The following is a 15,305-nucleotide window of genomic DNA, read 5'->3' on the forward strand; positions in this document are numbered from 1 at the left end:
CCACAATCATTATTTTATCCTATACTCCTTTGATATATTCCTTAATACTTACGCATTATATGAGGTAAGTGAATAATCACTGAAATGTTGTTGAAAATAATAATTGAATTCCCTTTCCTTTTAGATTCTTCTTTAGAACACTTGAGCCACAGGCGCCGAGCCCATTCAGTAATATTTTAAGGGTGGCACTCGTAGCTCAGTGGATAGGGCGCTGGCCACATACACCAAGGCTGGTGGGTTTGAAGTTGGCCGGGGCCAGCTTAATAGCAATGACAACTGCAACAAAAAAAATAGCCAGGCATTGTGGCAGTACTTGTAGTCCCAGCTACTTGGGAGGCAGAGGCAAGAGAAACTTAAGCCCAAGAGTTTGAGGTTGCTGTGAGCTGTGACACCACGGCACTCTGCCCAGAGACATAGTGAGACTCTATCTCAAAAAAATAGTAATATTTTAAAATTACCCTGTACTTGGCTTTAAAAAATTTATTTTGCCACAGTGCTATAACATGTACCACTGAAAATATTTTGTAGAAACAAAGTCTCGCAATGTTGCCCAGGCTAGCCTCAAATGATCCTCCTGCCTCAGCCTCCCAAAGTGCTGGGATTACAGGTTTGGGGTATGGCCCTAGCCAGCAATGATTTTACTATAAGCAATCTATACTTAAAAATCACTCATCAAAGAGATCACTTTTTGGTTTTAGCCAACATAGGTTTTAATTATAAAAAGGCATTATATTTATCAGTGTTTTTTATTTAAACAGTTAAGTCTCTGCTTTCTACAACTTGTCCTTGTTGTTCCCACAGATATTAAGATAAATTAGCCTAAGAGAAAATCTCCTATCTCTGCCCTAAATTATCCAATGATTGACCTCTTAAGAGGCACTTAAACGTATTCTTCCTATAATGTGCCTAAGAATCAATGATTTGCTGGGAATTAATGAGGGCAAGGTACACCTTATGTTATCTCTACGTCACTAGGGTTATCTGTATCCTCTGAAGTAAAAACAACTACCTTGCATCATTACCAGGAGGATTATAAATATTGTATATAAAATGCATAGTCTGGCTCGGTGCCTGTGGCTCAAGTGGCTAAGGTGCCAACCACGCACACCTAAAGTGGTGGGTTCGAATGCTGCCCGGGCCCACCAAATAACAATGATGGCTGCAACCAAAAAATAGCCAGGCATTGTGGCAGGAGCCTGTGGTCCCAGCTACTTGGGAGGCAGAGGCAGGAGACTCTCTTGAGCCCACGAGTTGGAGGTTGCTGTGAGCTGTGATGCCACAGCACTCTACCCAGAGGGATAGCTTGAGGCTCTGTCTCAAAAAAAATAAATAAATAAAATGCATAGTCTCTCCCACATAGAAAATATTCAGTATTACCTATCATTTTCATTGTTTGGAAAGATTCCATAGTTCTCTCATTCTATGATCCCCATGCCAATGAGAAGTATGCTGCTTTGTAAACCAACCTTAGGGAAAATGATTTCTTTCAAACCTAAATATCAGGGTTACAGACTTTCTTAAAGAAGATGCTTACACATAAATACACACAAAAAACAGAAAAATAAATTGTACCTAGCAGAAAAAGAAGTGACAGGAACATCTACGATTCCTTTCATTGCAGACATGACTTTGTCCAGGTCTTGGGTATGGTTAACATTGAATTCTACTCGGTGGGTTCCCTCTGTAGGGTAGCTGAGTGCTGTGGAAGGATGTATGGGCTTGGAGGTACAAGCGCCTAAAGAAACAATTGTAGGGAAATGGGAGTTTCTGTGGTTTATTTTTTAAGATTAAAAAGATAAGGTATGATAGGCAAAATTTATAAGAAATGATTTTTTTTTTTGAGACAGTCTCACTATGTTGCCCTTAGTAGAGTGCCATGGCATCACAGCTCACAGCAACCTCAAACTCTTGGGCTCAAGCAATTCTCTTGCCTCAGCTTCCTGAGTAGCTGAGACCACAGGCGCCCGCCACAACGCCCAGTCATTTTTTTTTTTTTTTTGGTTGCAGTTGTCGTTGTTTAGCAGGCCCAGGCCGGCTCAAACCAGCCACCTTCAGTGGATGTGGCTGGCGCTCCACTCACTGAGCTACGGGTGCTGAAAGCCAAGAAATGACTTTTTAAAAGATCTATTTTCTATGATTATATAGTGTGCGCACACACACATATATTCCCCTTAGATATACAGTCTCCATAATTTAGGCCTTTGGCACGAACATACAAAATCAAATTATTTAGAGAACTATTTTTCAGAAGGTCTTAAATTTCAGAAAAACTTGGACAAGAAAGACTGACTCACGGATTTTTATATGATACCTAGAATTGTTTACTGCTTGGTAGATCTACCCATGTAAACCATGATTCAGGTGGGAAATGCTCATAATCTGTATGAGCATGTTAATCCAGATCATGTTTTCATAAAAGCTTCAGCTCAAAATGAATAAACTACAAACATTTATTAAAATAAATATGCTGAATTTCCTTATTGTGCTGGGCATAAATAAGCATTCAATAGAACCCAGATATCTATTTAATAGACATAACAAGTGTTTTCTGGAAAGGCCTGAGCTTTTAATTCAACGAGCATGTTTCCAGCCTGATGCTAGCTACTGTGCCACACAGCAAGAAATCACAATGTAGCAACAAAGAGGTCACATGCAGGTGGTGCCTGTAGCTCAGTGGGTAGGGTGCTGGCCACATGCACCAGGGCTGGTGGGTTTGAACACAGCCCAGGCCTGCTAAAAACAAACACACACACAAAAATAGCCGGGTGTTGTGGTGGGCACCTGTAGTCCCAGCTACTCAGGGAGGCTGAGACAAGAAAATCACTTAAGCCCAAGAGTTTGAGGTTGCTGTGAGCTGTGACACCATAGCACTCTACCAAGGGCAACAAAGTGACTATCTCAATAACAAAAAAAAAAAAAAAAAATAGACTTCTCATGTTCTCTCTATTGATCAAGGATAAAAATGGCTGAGCACAGCGGCTCACCTCTGTACTCCTAGCATTGTGGGAGGCCAAAGCCAGGTGGATTGCTTGAGTTCAGGGGTTCAAGACCAGTTTGAATAAGAGTGAGATCCTGTCTCTATGAAAAAGAGAAAAAGTAGCCAGGCATGGCAATGCATGCCTGTAGACCCAGCTAATTAGGAGGCTGAGACAAAAAGATTGATCCAGCCCAAGAGGTTGAGGTTGTAAGCTGTGACACTATGGCACTCTACCCAGGGTGATAAGAGTGAGACTCTGGGCTCGGTGCCTGTGGGTCAAGTGGCTAAGGCAGCAGCCACATACACCTAAGGTGGCGGGTTCGAATGCAGCCCGGGCCCGCCAAACAACAATGACAGCTGCAACCAAAAAATAGCTGGGTGTTGTGGCGGGCGCCTCTGGTCCCAGCCACTTGAGAGGCTGAGGCAGGAGACTCGCTTGAGCTCAGGAGTTGGAGGTTGCTGTGAGCTGTGATGCCACAGCACTCTACCCAGGGGGACAGCTTGAGGCTCTGTCTCAAAAAACAACAAAAGGGCAGTACCTGTGGCTCAGTGGGCAGGGCACCGGCCCCATATACCAAGGGTGGTGGGTTCAAACTCGGTACCGGCCAAACTGCAACATAAAACTAGCCAGGTATTGTGGCAGGCGCCTATAGTCCCAGCTACTCTGGAGGTTGAGGTAAGAGAATCCCCTAAGCCCAGGAGTTGGAGGTTGCTGTGAGCTGTGACGCCACAGCACTCTACTGAGAGTGACAAAGACTCTGTCTCAAAAAAAAATGAAATAAATGAATAAATAAATAAATAAAAATACAATCCCCTCCCCACTCCTAAAGCAGTTAAAACTTTACAAGAAAACCATTCTAAAGTTTCAGAAGATTTATGGAAAATGTTGATTATGAACGAAGAGGCTTCTCACCAAGCCCTTTAGCCAACCAGTTGTTGACTCCTTGGGGGGCAGCGTCATAGGCTGTGTGGGGAGAGTAGATACCAACTCTGTTCTCTAGAGCTTGGATCACCAGGCGCTCCTTCCAGGTTTTCCAGGTTATGCGCTTCATGGGTCGGAAAATAGGTGGGTGGTAGGAGAGAATGAGGTCCGCCTTCTTTTGCAGCGCCTCGTTCATCACTTCCTCAGTCAAGTCATTAGTTAGGAAGAGTGTTTTTACAGTATGTGGTGGGCTTGGTTCCACCAGTAATCCAACATTGTCCCAACTCTCAGCAAATGAGAGGGATGCAAAGTCATTCAAGGAGGAAAGGAGAGCCTTCAAATCCATGAAGGAACGGGAAAAAGTGCAGATCGGGGAATCTGCAAGTTGGACTGTGGTGGGGACCAGGCGTACACAAGATGATAACATATGGAAATCAGGTCAAACCGGGTGTCTGAAGTCAAAACACAGAAAATGGTACACACATATGCTTTATGCCCAGATCTTTGAGGCCTCAAAGAATATGGGCAAAAGAGCTGCCATTAGAGATCTGGGTTCTGAGATCAGCGGCCATTAGTGACTCTGACACTTGCAAGTACATTGTAGCTTAAGTAAGTCATTTACCCTCACGGAGTCTGTTTTCTCACCGACAGATTGGAGATGCTAAAACCTACCTCACAGGTGATCCAGGGGGGCTAATGAATTAATGTCACCTAGCACAGCCTGGTACATAGTACACAAATGTTTATCTCCTCCACACAGCCACCACAGCTTTGTTCTTATCCTCCCTACCCTTGCTTCGACCACCATCCTCCCTATAATATTACCATTCCTTTCCCCAAGACCCCCCTTTGACTTCCTAAATAAAGCTTTTCTTGACAAATCTTCCTTTTTGATGTTTTTCTCTAGCCCTCCCCTCCCCCTATTACTCTCATGTTATAAAGTTCTGTTGGTCTGTCTCCCTTAGTGTGGTAAAGCTACTGGAGGATAGGAACTACCTTTAATAAATCTCAGTATCACCAGCATAAGCCAGCACTGAATGCTTGCTGCAGAGATTGACAGTCTCCCTCTCATGACTGCAACAGTATTGAGTCAGCATGACATATATTGGGACTAAAAAATGCTTTATCAAAAAATTTAAAATTATCAGCAACAAGAATTAAGGGAAACATAGGTAAGTCACTTTACAAATGGGCAAGATTAAGGCAGGAGCTGCTGCTCCTGAACCAACCAACATCTTCAAAAGGCCAAGCTCAAGAGGTAGGTGTAGGGCATTTAGCTCACACAGCCTGTAAGCCTTCTAAACGTCTCCACATCCAACACAAGACTGGAAAGCTTGGTAATACAGGGAAGGTGGATGAGCTGGAAAAATATTGTTGGCTCTGGTTGGGCATGGTGGCTCATGCCTCCAATCCTAGCACTCTGGGCGGCAAGACCAGCTTGAGCAAGAGTGAGACCTGTCTCTACTAAAAATAAAAAAATTAATTGGGCATTGCGGCCAGTGCCTGTAGGTCCAGCTAGTTGGGAGGCTGAGGCAGAAGGATTGATTCAGCCCAGAATTTTGAGGTTGCTGTGAGCTGAGCTGAGCTGAGGCCACAGCCCTGGGCAATTGAGTGAGACTCTTTCATAAATAAAATAAATACATAAATAAGTAAAGAAACTGTTGACTGTAAAATATGAAAACCATAAAATTAGTAAATACTCAGTCAAATATCTACAAAGGATAATGTTGTCAACTTCATTTTGAAGAAAGACATTTCATGCATGGTATGTATCATAATTAACAAGTCAGCCTAACCAATTATAAATTTAATGAAGTATCCACAACCCACTTATTTCAAAAGCAAATTATTTTCAACATTTCTACTGCAAAAATATTTAATGAGATGTGCGACCTCCAAAAGCCACTCGAGGTCTTGAAATATCTAGCGGTCTTGATACCACTCCTCTTCTAAATGTAGCAGGCTCCAAAGTTAATGAAGACAATGGGAAGGTGCAAGCATGTGGGTAAGAGCACTAATGCTGAACACACAGAGAATCTCAGAGACTCGGCAGGGATTGTAACAATGAGCTAATTACTTAAACTCTGCAGTTTCTTCCTCTGAGGAAAGGAAATGGTACCCAGTTCACGCTGTCGTGAGATTTACACATTTGTAAAGCTGGAAATGACAGTCCTAGAGTAACCCCCGCGTTTGCAATTGTTCAGTAACATTTACAATTTGCAAAGTGCTCCCTCTAAGAGAGGGAGTAACTTTATCTGTTACTCATTTCTGAGCCACTTCAGGCCTTTTCCATGAAAGTGAAGAGGAAGGTGACACAGTTAAGTCCTTGAGTCAGCAGGACCCCCGCCCCCGAAGTGCCCTAGGTTCCTGCCCCAGGCTCATCTGTCCTTTTCCTCTGCAGCACCACCGTAACAGTCAGAGATTGCCCTAATCAGCACCTAGCACGAGAGTCACAACTAACCACGCGACAGTTTAAATCGCCCACTACTCACCGACCGGAAACTTTCTCTCGCGTCACTTCCGATCCTGCGCCGGAGCTCCTGACACTGTGACAGCGGGTTGGGGGAAGGGGCCGGGCGGAAGTAGTTCTGTTCATTTCACCGCAAAGTATGGGGCACCCTTAGAGGTAATTTCGGCTTATGCTTCTCGTCCCGTGTCGTTGTTAATAGAGCTCCTTCTCGTCCCGTGTCGTTGTTAATAGAGCTTCTTTTCACTGTCAGATTTCAAGTGGGTGGGAATAAATGACAGTTCTGGCCGTTTTGGTTTGAGATAAGAAGAAAGGAGCGAGGAGGTGACAGTTTCTCTATTAGTCCCGCGCTCAACTACCGCTAGTCCAAAAAAAATTACGATTTTGAACCCAACTGGTGTGGGCATCTGTGGTTGCATCTTTCCTGCTTTAACAACGGCTGTGCCAACCGTACTGCATAAGTAAGTATGGAGTAACGTTATTCATTCTTTCACTTACTCAGATGCTTGCTGAGCTCTTTGTTGTCCTGTTTTAGTTTTTAGTACTCAGTGGACATTCGGGGCGGCGAGGCTGTTGTTGGAACGTCAGAGTAAATAAAGTTCATAGTATTTAGTGGCAAGCGCAATAGGGAAAGGAAATAGACCAGGTCCTAGAGTTAAAAGTTTTGTTTTGCTTTGCGACAGGGGGCTTGCTCTGTCCTAGGCTAGAGTGTATTGGTGTCATCATAGCTCACGGCAACCTCAAACTTCCGGTTTAAGGGATCCTCCGCCTCAGCTTCCAGAGTAGCTAGAACTACAAGTACGCACTACTGTGCCTAATTTTTCTATTTTTTGTAGAGAGGGGCATCTTGCTCTTGCTCAGAGTGAACTCCTGATGTCAAGCAGTCCTCTTGCCTTTGCCTCCCAAGGCACTAGGATTACAGGCATGAGCCATCCGCCCCACCTAAAGCAGTTTTAAATACGGTTGTCGGGGCAATTAAACCTGAAACTTGGCTCGGCACCCGTATCTCAGTGGCTAGGACGCCGGCCACATACACCGAGACAGGCATTTGGAACCTGGCCCAGGCCTGCTAAACAATGACAACTGCAACAAAAACATAGCTGGGCGTTGTGGTGGGCGCCTATAGTTGCTACTTGGGAGGCTGAGGCAAGAGAATCACTTAAGCCCAACAGTTTGAGGTCGCTGTGAGCTGTGACACTACGGCACTCTACCGAGGGTGACACAGTGAAACTCTGTCCCCCCCCCACACAAAAAAATTAAACCTGAAACTTAAGAAGAGACTTGCAGGTAAGGAAATTAACAGATGTCGAGTGTAAGTGTTCCTGGAAAAGGTAAAAACCAGTGCCTGCTCCCTAAGCTGGGAAGACACCTGGCTTGTTGGAAGACTTGCAAGGAGGCCCTTGAAGAAGAGTAAGAGAAGTGGGAAATTGGGGGACGTGAGTCGGGTAGGGTTTCTCATCACTTATGTAGGGGGATTTTTACTAGAGTGGTGCTCCTCAAGGATTTTTCTTTCTTTTTTCTTTTTTTCTTTTTTGAGACAGAGTCTCACTGGGGTGAGATCACAGCAACCTCAACTCTTGGGCTTAAGTAATTCTCTTGCCTCGGCCTCCCAAGTAGTTGGGACTACACGTGCCGCAACAACAGCGGGCAATTTTTTTGTTGTAATTGTCGTTGTTTAGCAGCCCCAGGCCGGGTTGGAACCTGCCAGCCCCAGTGTATGTGGCTGCCGCCCTAAGCGCTGAACTGCAGGCGCCGAGCCAAGGATTTTTCTTTTAAATATAAGGTAAAGATGAGCGTGTGTGAGTTAAGATGAGAGAAAAATGATCTTAATTCTTTTTTCTTTTGGGAACAGAGACTTATTTTTGTGCATCTCCCGGTAAGAGTGAGATATTAAATAGTCCTTCCTGAAGCCATCAAGAAGAAAAATGGTAAGCTTTGCAGAATTATTATGAAATATTTCATAAAACATTGTTAGTAATTTTTTAGAAATGCAGTCAAGGGAAATAAAAGTACATGGAAATTTTAGTGGCAAGACAGAAAAGTAGGCTGTAGGCATGCAATGTTGAATGATTCATTAAAAACCAGAAATAAGCAAAATTATTTTTATTTATTTTTTTTTTTTCTTTGAGACAGAGCCTCAAGCTCTCCCCCTGGGTAGCGTGCCGTGGCACTACAGCTCACAGCAACCTCCAACTCCTGGGCTCAAGCGAGTCTCCTGCCTCCGCCTCCCAAGTAGCTGGGACCACAGGCGCCCGCCACAACGCCCGGCTATTTCTTGGTTGCAGCCGTCATTGTTGTTTGGCGGGTCCGGGCTGGGGACTCGAACCCGCCACCCTAGGTGTACGTGGCTGGCGCCCTAGCCGGTTGAGCTATAGGCGCCGAGCCGCAAAATTATTTTTAAGTTTGTAATGTTTTCAATTAAAATGCACAGAATTTAACTTTATGGGAAAAGATTATTGACAAGTTAGAGATGGAAAGGGGAAGTTGGATGAGAAGAAAATAACTAAGTGTAATATTTTCTTTATTTTTTTTGAGACAGAGTCTCATTATGTTGCCCTCAGTAGAGTGTCGTGGTGTTACAGCTCACAGCAACTTCCAACTCTTGGGCTTAAGCAATTCTCTTGCCTCAACTTCCCAAGTAGTTGGGACTACAGGCGCCTGCCATAACGCCCGGCTATTTTTTGTTATAGTTGTCATTGTTGTTTAGCAGGCCCGAGCTGAGTTCGAACCTGCCAACTTCGGTGTATGTGGCTGGCACGATAACCACTGTGCTACGGGTGCCGAGCTGAAGTGTAATACTTTCAACTGGATTCTTTTGCTGTGGACCTAAAGTGGGAAACTAGAACTTGAAGTGGAAGAAAAGCAGTGAGAATAGTACCCTGCTCCTTTCACACATGCTTTTATCTTTATCTAATCTGCATCTGGCTATACTGTCTAACTGCTATATACTATTGTAGGAAGAGAAATGGAAAAGGGGCGAGGCATGGTGGCTCACATCTATAGTCCTAGCACCCTGGGAGGCCAAGGCAGGTGGATTGCTTGAGTTTAGGAGTTGGAGACCAGCCTAAGCAAAAGTAAGGCCCACTCTCTACTAAAAGTAGGAAAACTAGCCGGGTATTGTGGCAGGCACCTGTAGTCCCAGCTACTCGGGAGGCAGAGGCATAAGGATTGCTTGAGTCCAAGAGTCTAAGGTGATCTATGACACTATGACATTCTACTCAGGGTTACAGAGTGAGACTCTGATTCACAAAAAAAAAAAAATATATATATATATATATATAAAAAATATATCTTTCTGCTATCACTTTTCAATAAATAATGATGTTGGTGAATTGCCATATGAATCAATAATACTAACATGCCAATTTTTAAATTTTTATTGGTGAAAAAATTAAAAGTTAAAATAATTATTTCCATCAGGGCGGCGCCTATGGCTCAAAGGAATAAGGCGCTGGCCCCATATGCTGGAGGTGGCAGGTTCAAACCCACCCCAGCCAAAAACTACAAAAAAAAAATTAATAATAATAATTACTTCCATCACAATATTTGGTTCCAAACTTTTAGCATCGATAGAACCTTTTTTTTGGAGACAGGATCTCACTGTTGCCCTGCCTAGGTAGAGTGCTGTGGCGTCATATCTCACAACAATGCAAACTCTTGGGCTCAAGCAATCCTCTTGGCTCAGCCTAAGGATAAGTAGCTGATACTACGGGCACGTGTTACAAAGCCCAGCTATTTTTAGAGATGGGGTCTTGCTCCTGTTCAGGCTGGTCTCAAACTCCTAAGCTTAAGCAATCCACCTGCTGTGGCCTCTTACTGTCTGTTTTTAATTCACATTATCATCTTGAACATGTAGTCAGAGAAATAAAACAGTGCATAAAGTCACCTGAAGAAATTTCATTTGTTCTCGCATTCTTTCTTCCTTACAGTCTGTGACATTGCATACTGATGTAGGTGATATTAAAATAGAAGTCTTCTGTGAGAGAACACCCAAGACGTGTGAGGTGAGTACCATTATTTACACATTAAATATCAGCTAAAGCAACAGGATAACCATTTGGAAATCAACTTATCTAACCCGAACAACAACAAAAGCTTCTGTAAAAAAAAAGCATTGTAAGGAAAAACTAGCCATAAATCATCTGGCCTGATTTCCACTTGTTTTTCCTGATGTTAAAGATGGATCAAAGAAAAGGTAGATAATTTTTCTGTAACCATAGAATGGCCAGCATCTTTCTATTACGGCTCATTTTTCCTCAGAAACATAATCATCAGGATATTAATGAACCGTCCTATCCATTATTTCACCTGTTTAAATGACAAGGATAAAAGGAAAAGAGTCAGCTGCATGTACGTATTCATTCATACATTCACGCATGAATTGTGAAAGTTGTCTTGTCAAGGTCTGGGGATACAGTGATTAGCAGCAGCTGTTTCTTACCCTCATGGACCTACTATTCTAGTTGGGAAAACAGGGTGGAAAAATTAAATAATTCTAAAAGGTGATAATGCCTTGAGAGAAATAAGGGTTGAGATAGAGGATAATGGGGAAGGAATGACTTAAAGGGAAAAGGTGAGGGCAGGCATAGTCAAAAGGGTAGTACTTTGATTGCAGGAGGTGTGAAGTCATCTCCATGGAAAGAGGTACAAAGAGATCATAATAGGTCTGGAGATAACAGACACAGAGCCCCCAGAGTGGGAAAATCTGCCCTGTTTGGATAAATTGTCAGAATGTTGATGGGGTTAATGTAGTAACAGGAAGAGGGTAGAGATAAGCCAGTCCTCCAGGGCTTATTAGGCCCTCCTGAAAATTTTGCATTTTATTCCAACAGCAAAGGAAGCTATTGAAGTGTTTTAGACAGGGAAGTAGGGTTGTTCAAAGGAGTGCCTAAAAGTTACAGTTTAAACATGCTGCTATAGTTGTACTCAGCAAGTATAATTGGTTCTTTGTCCTAAATGGGTTTCTGCTATATCATTTTTCAATCATTGTTTTTATTTTCTTCAGAATTTCTTGGCTCTTTGTGCCAGTAATTACTACAATGGCTGTATATTTCATAGAAATATCAAAGGTTTCATGGTTCAAACAGGAGATCCAACAGGTAAGTTATTCCATTAACTAAAACCTAGGGAATTAGATATATAGTCTAAAGAAGAGGGTAAAAGAAACATACAAAAAGAAAAGCATGTGGATTTTTTTTTTTTAAGAGACAGAGTCTCACTTTGTCGCCCTCTGTAGAGTGCTTTGGCGTCACAGCTCAGAGCAACCTCCAGCTCTTGGGCTTAGGTGATTCTCTTGCCTTTCGAGTAGCTGGGACTACAGGTGCCCACCACAATACTCGGTTATTTTTTTATTGCAGTTTGGCCAGGGTGGGTTCAAACCCACGACCCTCGGTATGTGGCACTGGCGCCCTACTCACTGAGCCACAGGCACTGCCCAGCATGTGGAGTTTTTATAACTGGGCCACCTTACCATAGCAAGACTTTTCTTTTTTTTTTAAAGACGGAGTCTCACCCTGTAGCCTGGGCTAAGATGCAGTGGGATCATCATAGCTCACAGCAACCTTGAGCTCCTGGACTTAAGTGAGTCTCCTCCTCAATCTCTTGAGTAGTTTGAGACTACAAGGATGTGCCACCCCTGCCCAGCTGAATTTTTCTACTTTTTGTAGAGATGGTGTCTTGCTCTTGTTCAGGCTAGCCTCGAACTTCTGGCCTCAAGCGGTCTGTTTTGGTTTTGTTTTTGTTTTGTTTTTTAGTTGGGGTTTTTTTTTTTTTTTTGAGACAGAGTCTCACCATGTTGCCCATGGTAGAATGCCATGGCATCACAGCTCACAGCAACCTCAAACTCTTGGGCTCAAGCAATTCTCTTGCCTCAGCCTCCCAGGTAGCTGTGACTACAGGCACCTGCCACAATACCTGACTATGTTTTTGTTGCAGTTGTCATTGTTGTTTAGCAGACCCAGGCCCAGTTCAAACCGGCCTGCATTGGTGTACATGGCTGATGCCCTACCCACTGAGCTACAGGCACTGCTAAGCTATCTGGTTTTTTTGGTATTTTATTCTTTATTTCTGTAAAGTTAAATTTGGGAAAGTACAAGAGGCCATATCAAATTTAATGTAGCCTTAAGTTTTAGGAAATGAACCCTTTTCAACTTTAGATACTTTTTTTGATTTGCTTGTTTTGTAATATAGGTACTGGAAGAGGAGGTAGCAGTATCTGGGGCAAGAAGTTTGAGGATGAATATAGTGAATACCTTAAGGTATATCCCAGTGTTTCAAATACCTATTTTCTCATGCCTGGTTACACTGAGAAACATGATACATGTGTTACAGTAATACAAGTAAACATTATTACTAAATTAATATACTTCTTTGTAGTTTTGTACACTTATTAAATGATCTCAGGGAGAAAGAAAATATCAGTGGCAGTTCTGGCCCAACATGTATACTGAAATCTCACCGTCTCGTAGACCTTGAGAGTAAGTGAGCTCATCTTTGAGCCCAATCTGAAGTATTTGACTAGTAATATACTGAAAGAACTTAATATCTCACTATAAAATTCATGCTGAATGACATCAATCAGTGGCATTATTTTTTAGAGACAGAGTCTCACTTTGTAGCCCTTGGTAGAGTGCCATGGTCACAGCTCACAGCAACCTCCAGCTCTTGGGCTTAGGCAGTTCCCTTGCCTCAGACTGCCAGGTAGCTGGGACTAGAGGCACCTGCCACAACACTTGACCATTTTTCTGTTGCAGTTTGGCCGAGGCCAGCTTTGAACCTGCCACCCTCGGTATATGGGGCTGGCGCCCTACTCACTGAGCCACAGGCGCCACCCTTAGTGGCCTTTTTTGAGAGTGGGGAGGAAAGACCATCAAACCTCCTGGTTGCAATATTGCCCATGATCAGTCCCCAACTTTCATCCTTTTCCCTTTATTCCCCCACTTTCTTTTTTTCTGAGACAGAGTCTCAGCATGTCACCCTCGGTAGAGTGCTGTGGTGTCACAGCTCACAGCAACCTCAAACTCCAAGTAGCTGGGACTACAGGCGCCTACCACGATGCCCAGCTATTTTTTTTGTTGCGGTCGTCATTGTTGTTTAGCAGGCCTAGGCAGGGCTCGAACCCACCACCCTCCATATATGTGGTTGGAGTCCGACCCACTGAGCTACAAGTGCTGCCTCCCCCACTTACCTTTTATTAGTATAGTCAGGTACAAGTGCAGTTTTGTTACATTAATTCATCACACAGTGGTGAAGTCAGGGCTTTATTTTTTGTTAGATATTTGGAATTTTTATATTAACTTGACTTAATACTTGTGGTAGATCTCAGCTAGGTTAAAGAGGTGTGTGTATAAATAGATCTGCACCATGGTAGTAAAAGTAGAGATTTTTAATTTTTCTGCCTTTTAAAACTTTTTAAAGTTATTTTCTAAAATTAAAAGTAGGCCATGACTGGGCAGCGCCTGTGGCTCAGTGGGTAGGGCACTGGCCCCATATACTGAGGGTAGCAGGTTCGAACCTGGCCCTGGCCCAACTGCAATAAAAAAATAGCTGGGCATTGTAGTAGGTGCCTGTAGTTCTAACTACTCGGGAGGCTGAGGCAAGAGAATAGCCTAAGCCCAGGATTTGGAAGTTGCTGTGAGTTGTGACGCCACTGCACTCTACTAAGGGCAATAGAATGAGACTTGTCTCTAAAAAAAAAATAGGCCATGACAATTTTTTTTTTTTAAAGATTTAAATTTTTATTTATTTATCTTGCCGTTTTTGGCCAGGGCTGGGTTTGACCCGCCACCTCTGGCATATGGGACCAGTGCCCTACCCTTTTGAGCCATAGGCACCACCCGGCCATGACAATTTTTAAAAATTGGTTCCACTTCCCAGAGATAACTTCAATTAACTATTGTGTGGTCTTTTAAACTTTATATCTGCATATGATGATAACTTTGTAATTAGTAGAAAGGTAATAAATTCTCAATCAGAATATGCCATTGAGTGTATTATATTTCAGGTACATTAAAATATGCCCACAAAAATTCTGAAAAGAAATTCATTGTTGGTGGCACCTGTGGCTCAAGGAGTAGGGCGCCAGCCCCATATACTGGAGGTGGTGGGTTCAAACCCAGCCCCAGCCAAAAACTGTAAAAAAAACCCAAATAAACAAAAAAGAAATTCATTGTTGTGTGTATCTCTGGATGATGAAACTAGGAATAATTTGAATTAGGAACTAAGTTTTCTGTGCATTAACTACTACATTAATGACTGCTTCCCTATACCTGTTGAAAACCAGTGATTGTGAGAAAATCACTTGTTAAACATTTTAAAACTATAAAAGATTAGGGCCTAAATCTCCACAAAATAGAAATGAACAGTTATCAGTAGGACTGGTTAGAACCTTGACTGTATTTTAAGATTCCTTGGTGATTCCTTTGCAACCAGGTTTAAGAACCATTATTTTATACAATACACAAGGTTATAGAAGTATACTGAATGTTCACATACTCTGACCCAGTAATTCCATTCTGAAATGTTTGCCCAAGAGAAACTTATATGTGAGCCTAAGAGACATATATAGAAGTGTTCCTAATGTACTATTTGATTGTCCCAAATGTCCATTGATTGTAGAGTAGATAAATTTTAACATATTCAGTAGTGAAATATCTCATAGTAAATAAAAAAAGTCTGTGAACTATGGTTACATTTATATATATGAATCTTGGAAATAAGCAGGCCGGGTAAGGTAGCGCACACCTGTAATCTCAGCACTTGAGAGGTTGAGGTGGGTGGATTGCCTAAATTCAGGAGTTCAAAACCAGCCTGTGCTATACTGAGACCCCATCTCTAAAAAATAGCTAGGTGGGGGCGGCACCTGTAGCTCAAAAGGGTAGGGCGCCAGTCCCATATGCCAGAGGTGGCGGGTTCAAACCCAGCCCCGGCCAAAAAAAAAA

The 15,305-nt window shown here is 42.8% G+C and overlaps 2 protein-coding genes across 2 annotated transcripts in view; one reads left to right on the plus strand and one right to left on the minus strand.

Moving 5' to 3' along the window:
• Positions 1-6,409, minus strand: part of NIF3L1 (NGG1 interacting factor 3 like 1) — a 17,735-nt gene extending 11,326 nt beyond the window's left edge. Inside the window, exons 1-3 of the mRNA XM_003785038.3 lie at positions 6,392-6,409; positions 3,891-4,351; positions 1,573-1,735 (exon numbers count right to left, since the gene is read on the minus strand). Of these exons, the coding sequence (XP_003785086.1) occupies positions 1,573-1,735; positions 3,891-4,326 (599 nt within the window). The 5' untranslated portion in view covers positions 4,327-4,351; positions 6,392-6,409. The remainder of the gene's footprint in view (positions 1-1,572; positions 1,736-3,890; positions 4,352-6,391) is intronic.
• Positions 6,410-6,489: 80 nt separating this feature from the next.
• Positions 6,490-15,305, plus strand: part of PPIL3 (peptidylprolyl isomerase like 3) — an 11,581-nt gene continuing 2,765 nt past the window's right edge. The window contains exons 1-6 of the mRNA XM_023510437.1: positions 6,490-6,525; positions 6,620-6,827; positions 8,219-8,294; positions 10,296-10,370; positions 11,372-11,465; positions 12,556-12,623. Coding sequence (XP_023366205.1) covers positions 8,292-8,294; positions 10,296-10,370; positions 11,372-11,465; positions 12,556-12,623 — 240 coding nt within the window. The 5' untranslated portion in view covers positions 6,490-6,525; positions 6,620-6,827; positions 8,219-8,291. The remainder of the gene's footprint in view (positions 6,526-6,619; positions 6,828-8,218; positions 8,295-10,295; positions 10,371-11,371; positions 11,466-12,555; positions 12,624-15,305) is intronic.

The sequence above is a fragment of the Otolemur garnettii genome, unplaced genomic scaffold (genome assembly GCF_000181295.1).
Source record: "Otolemur garnettii isolate 467f Iridium unplaced genomic scaffold, OtoGar3 scaffold00013, whole genome shotgun sequence".
NCBI classification, from domain to species: domain Eukaryota; kingdom Metazoa; phylum Chordata; class Mammalia; order Primates; family Galagidae; genus Otolemur; species Otolemur garnettii.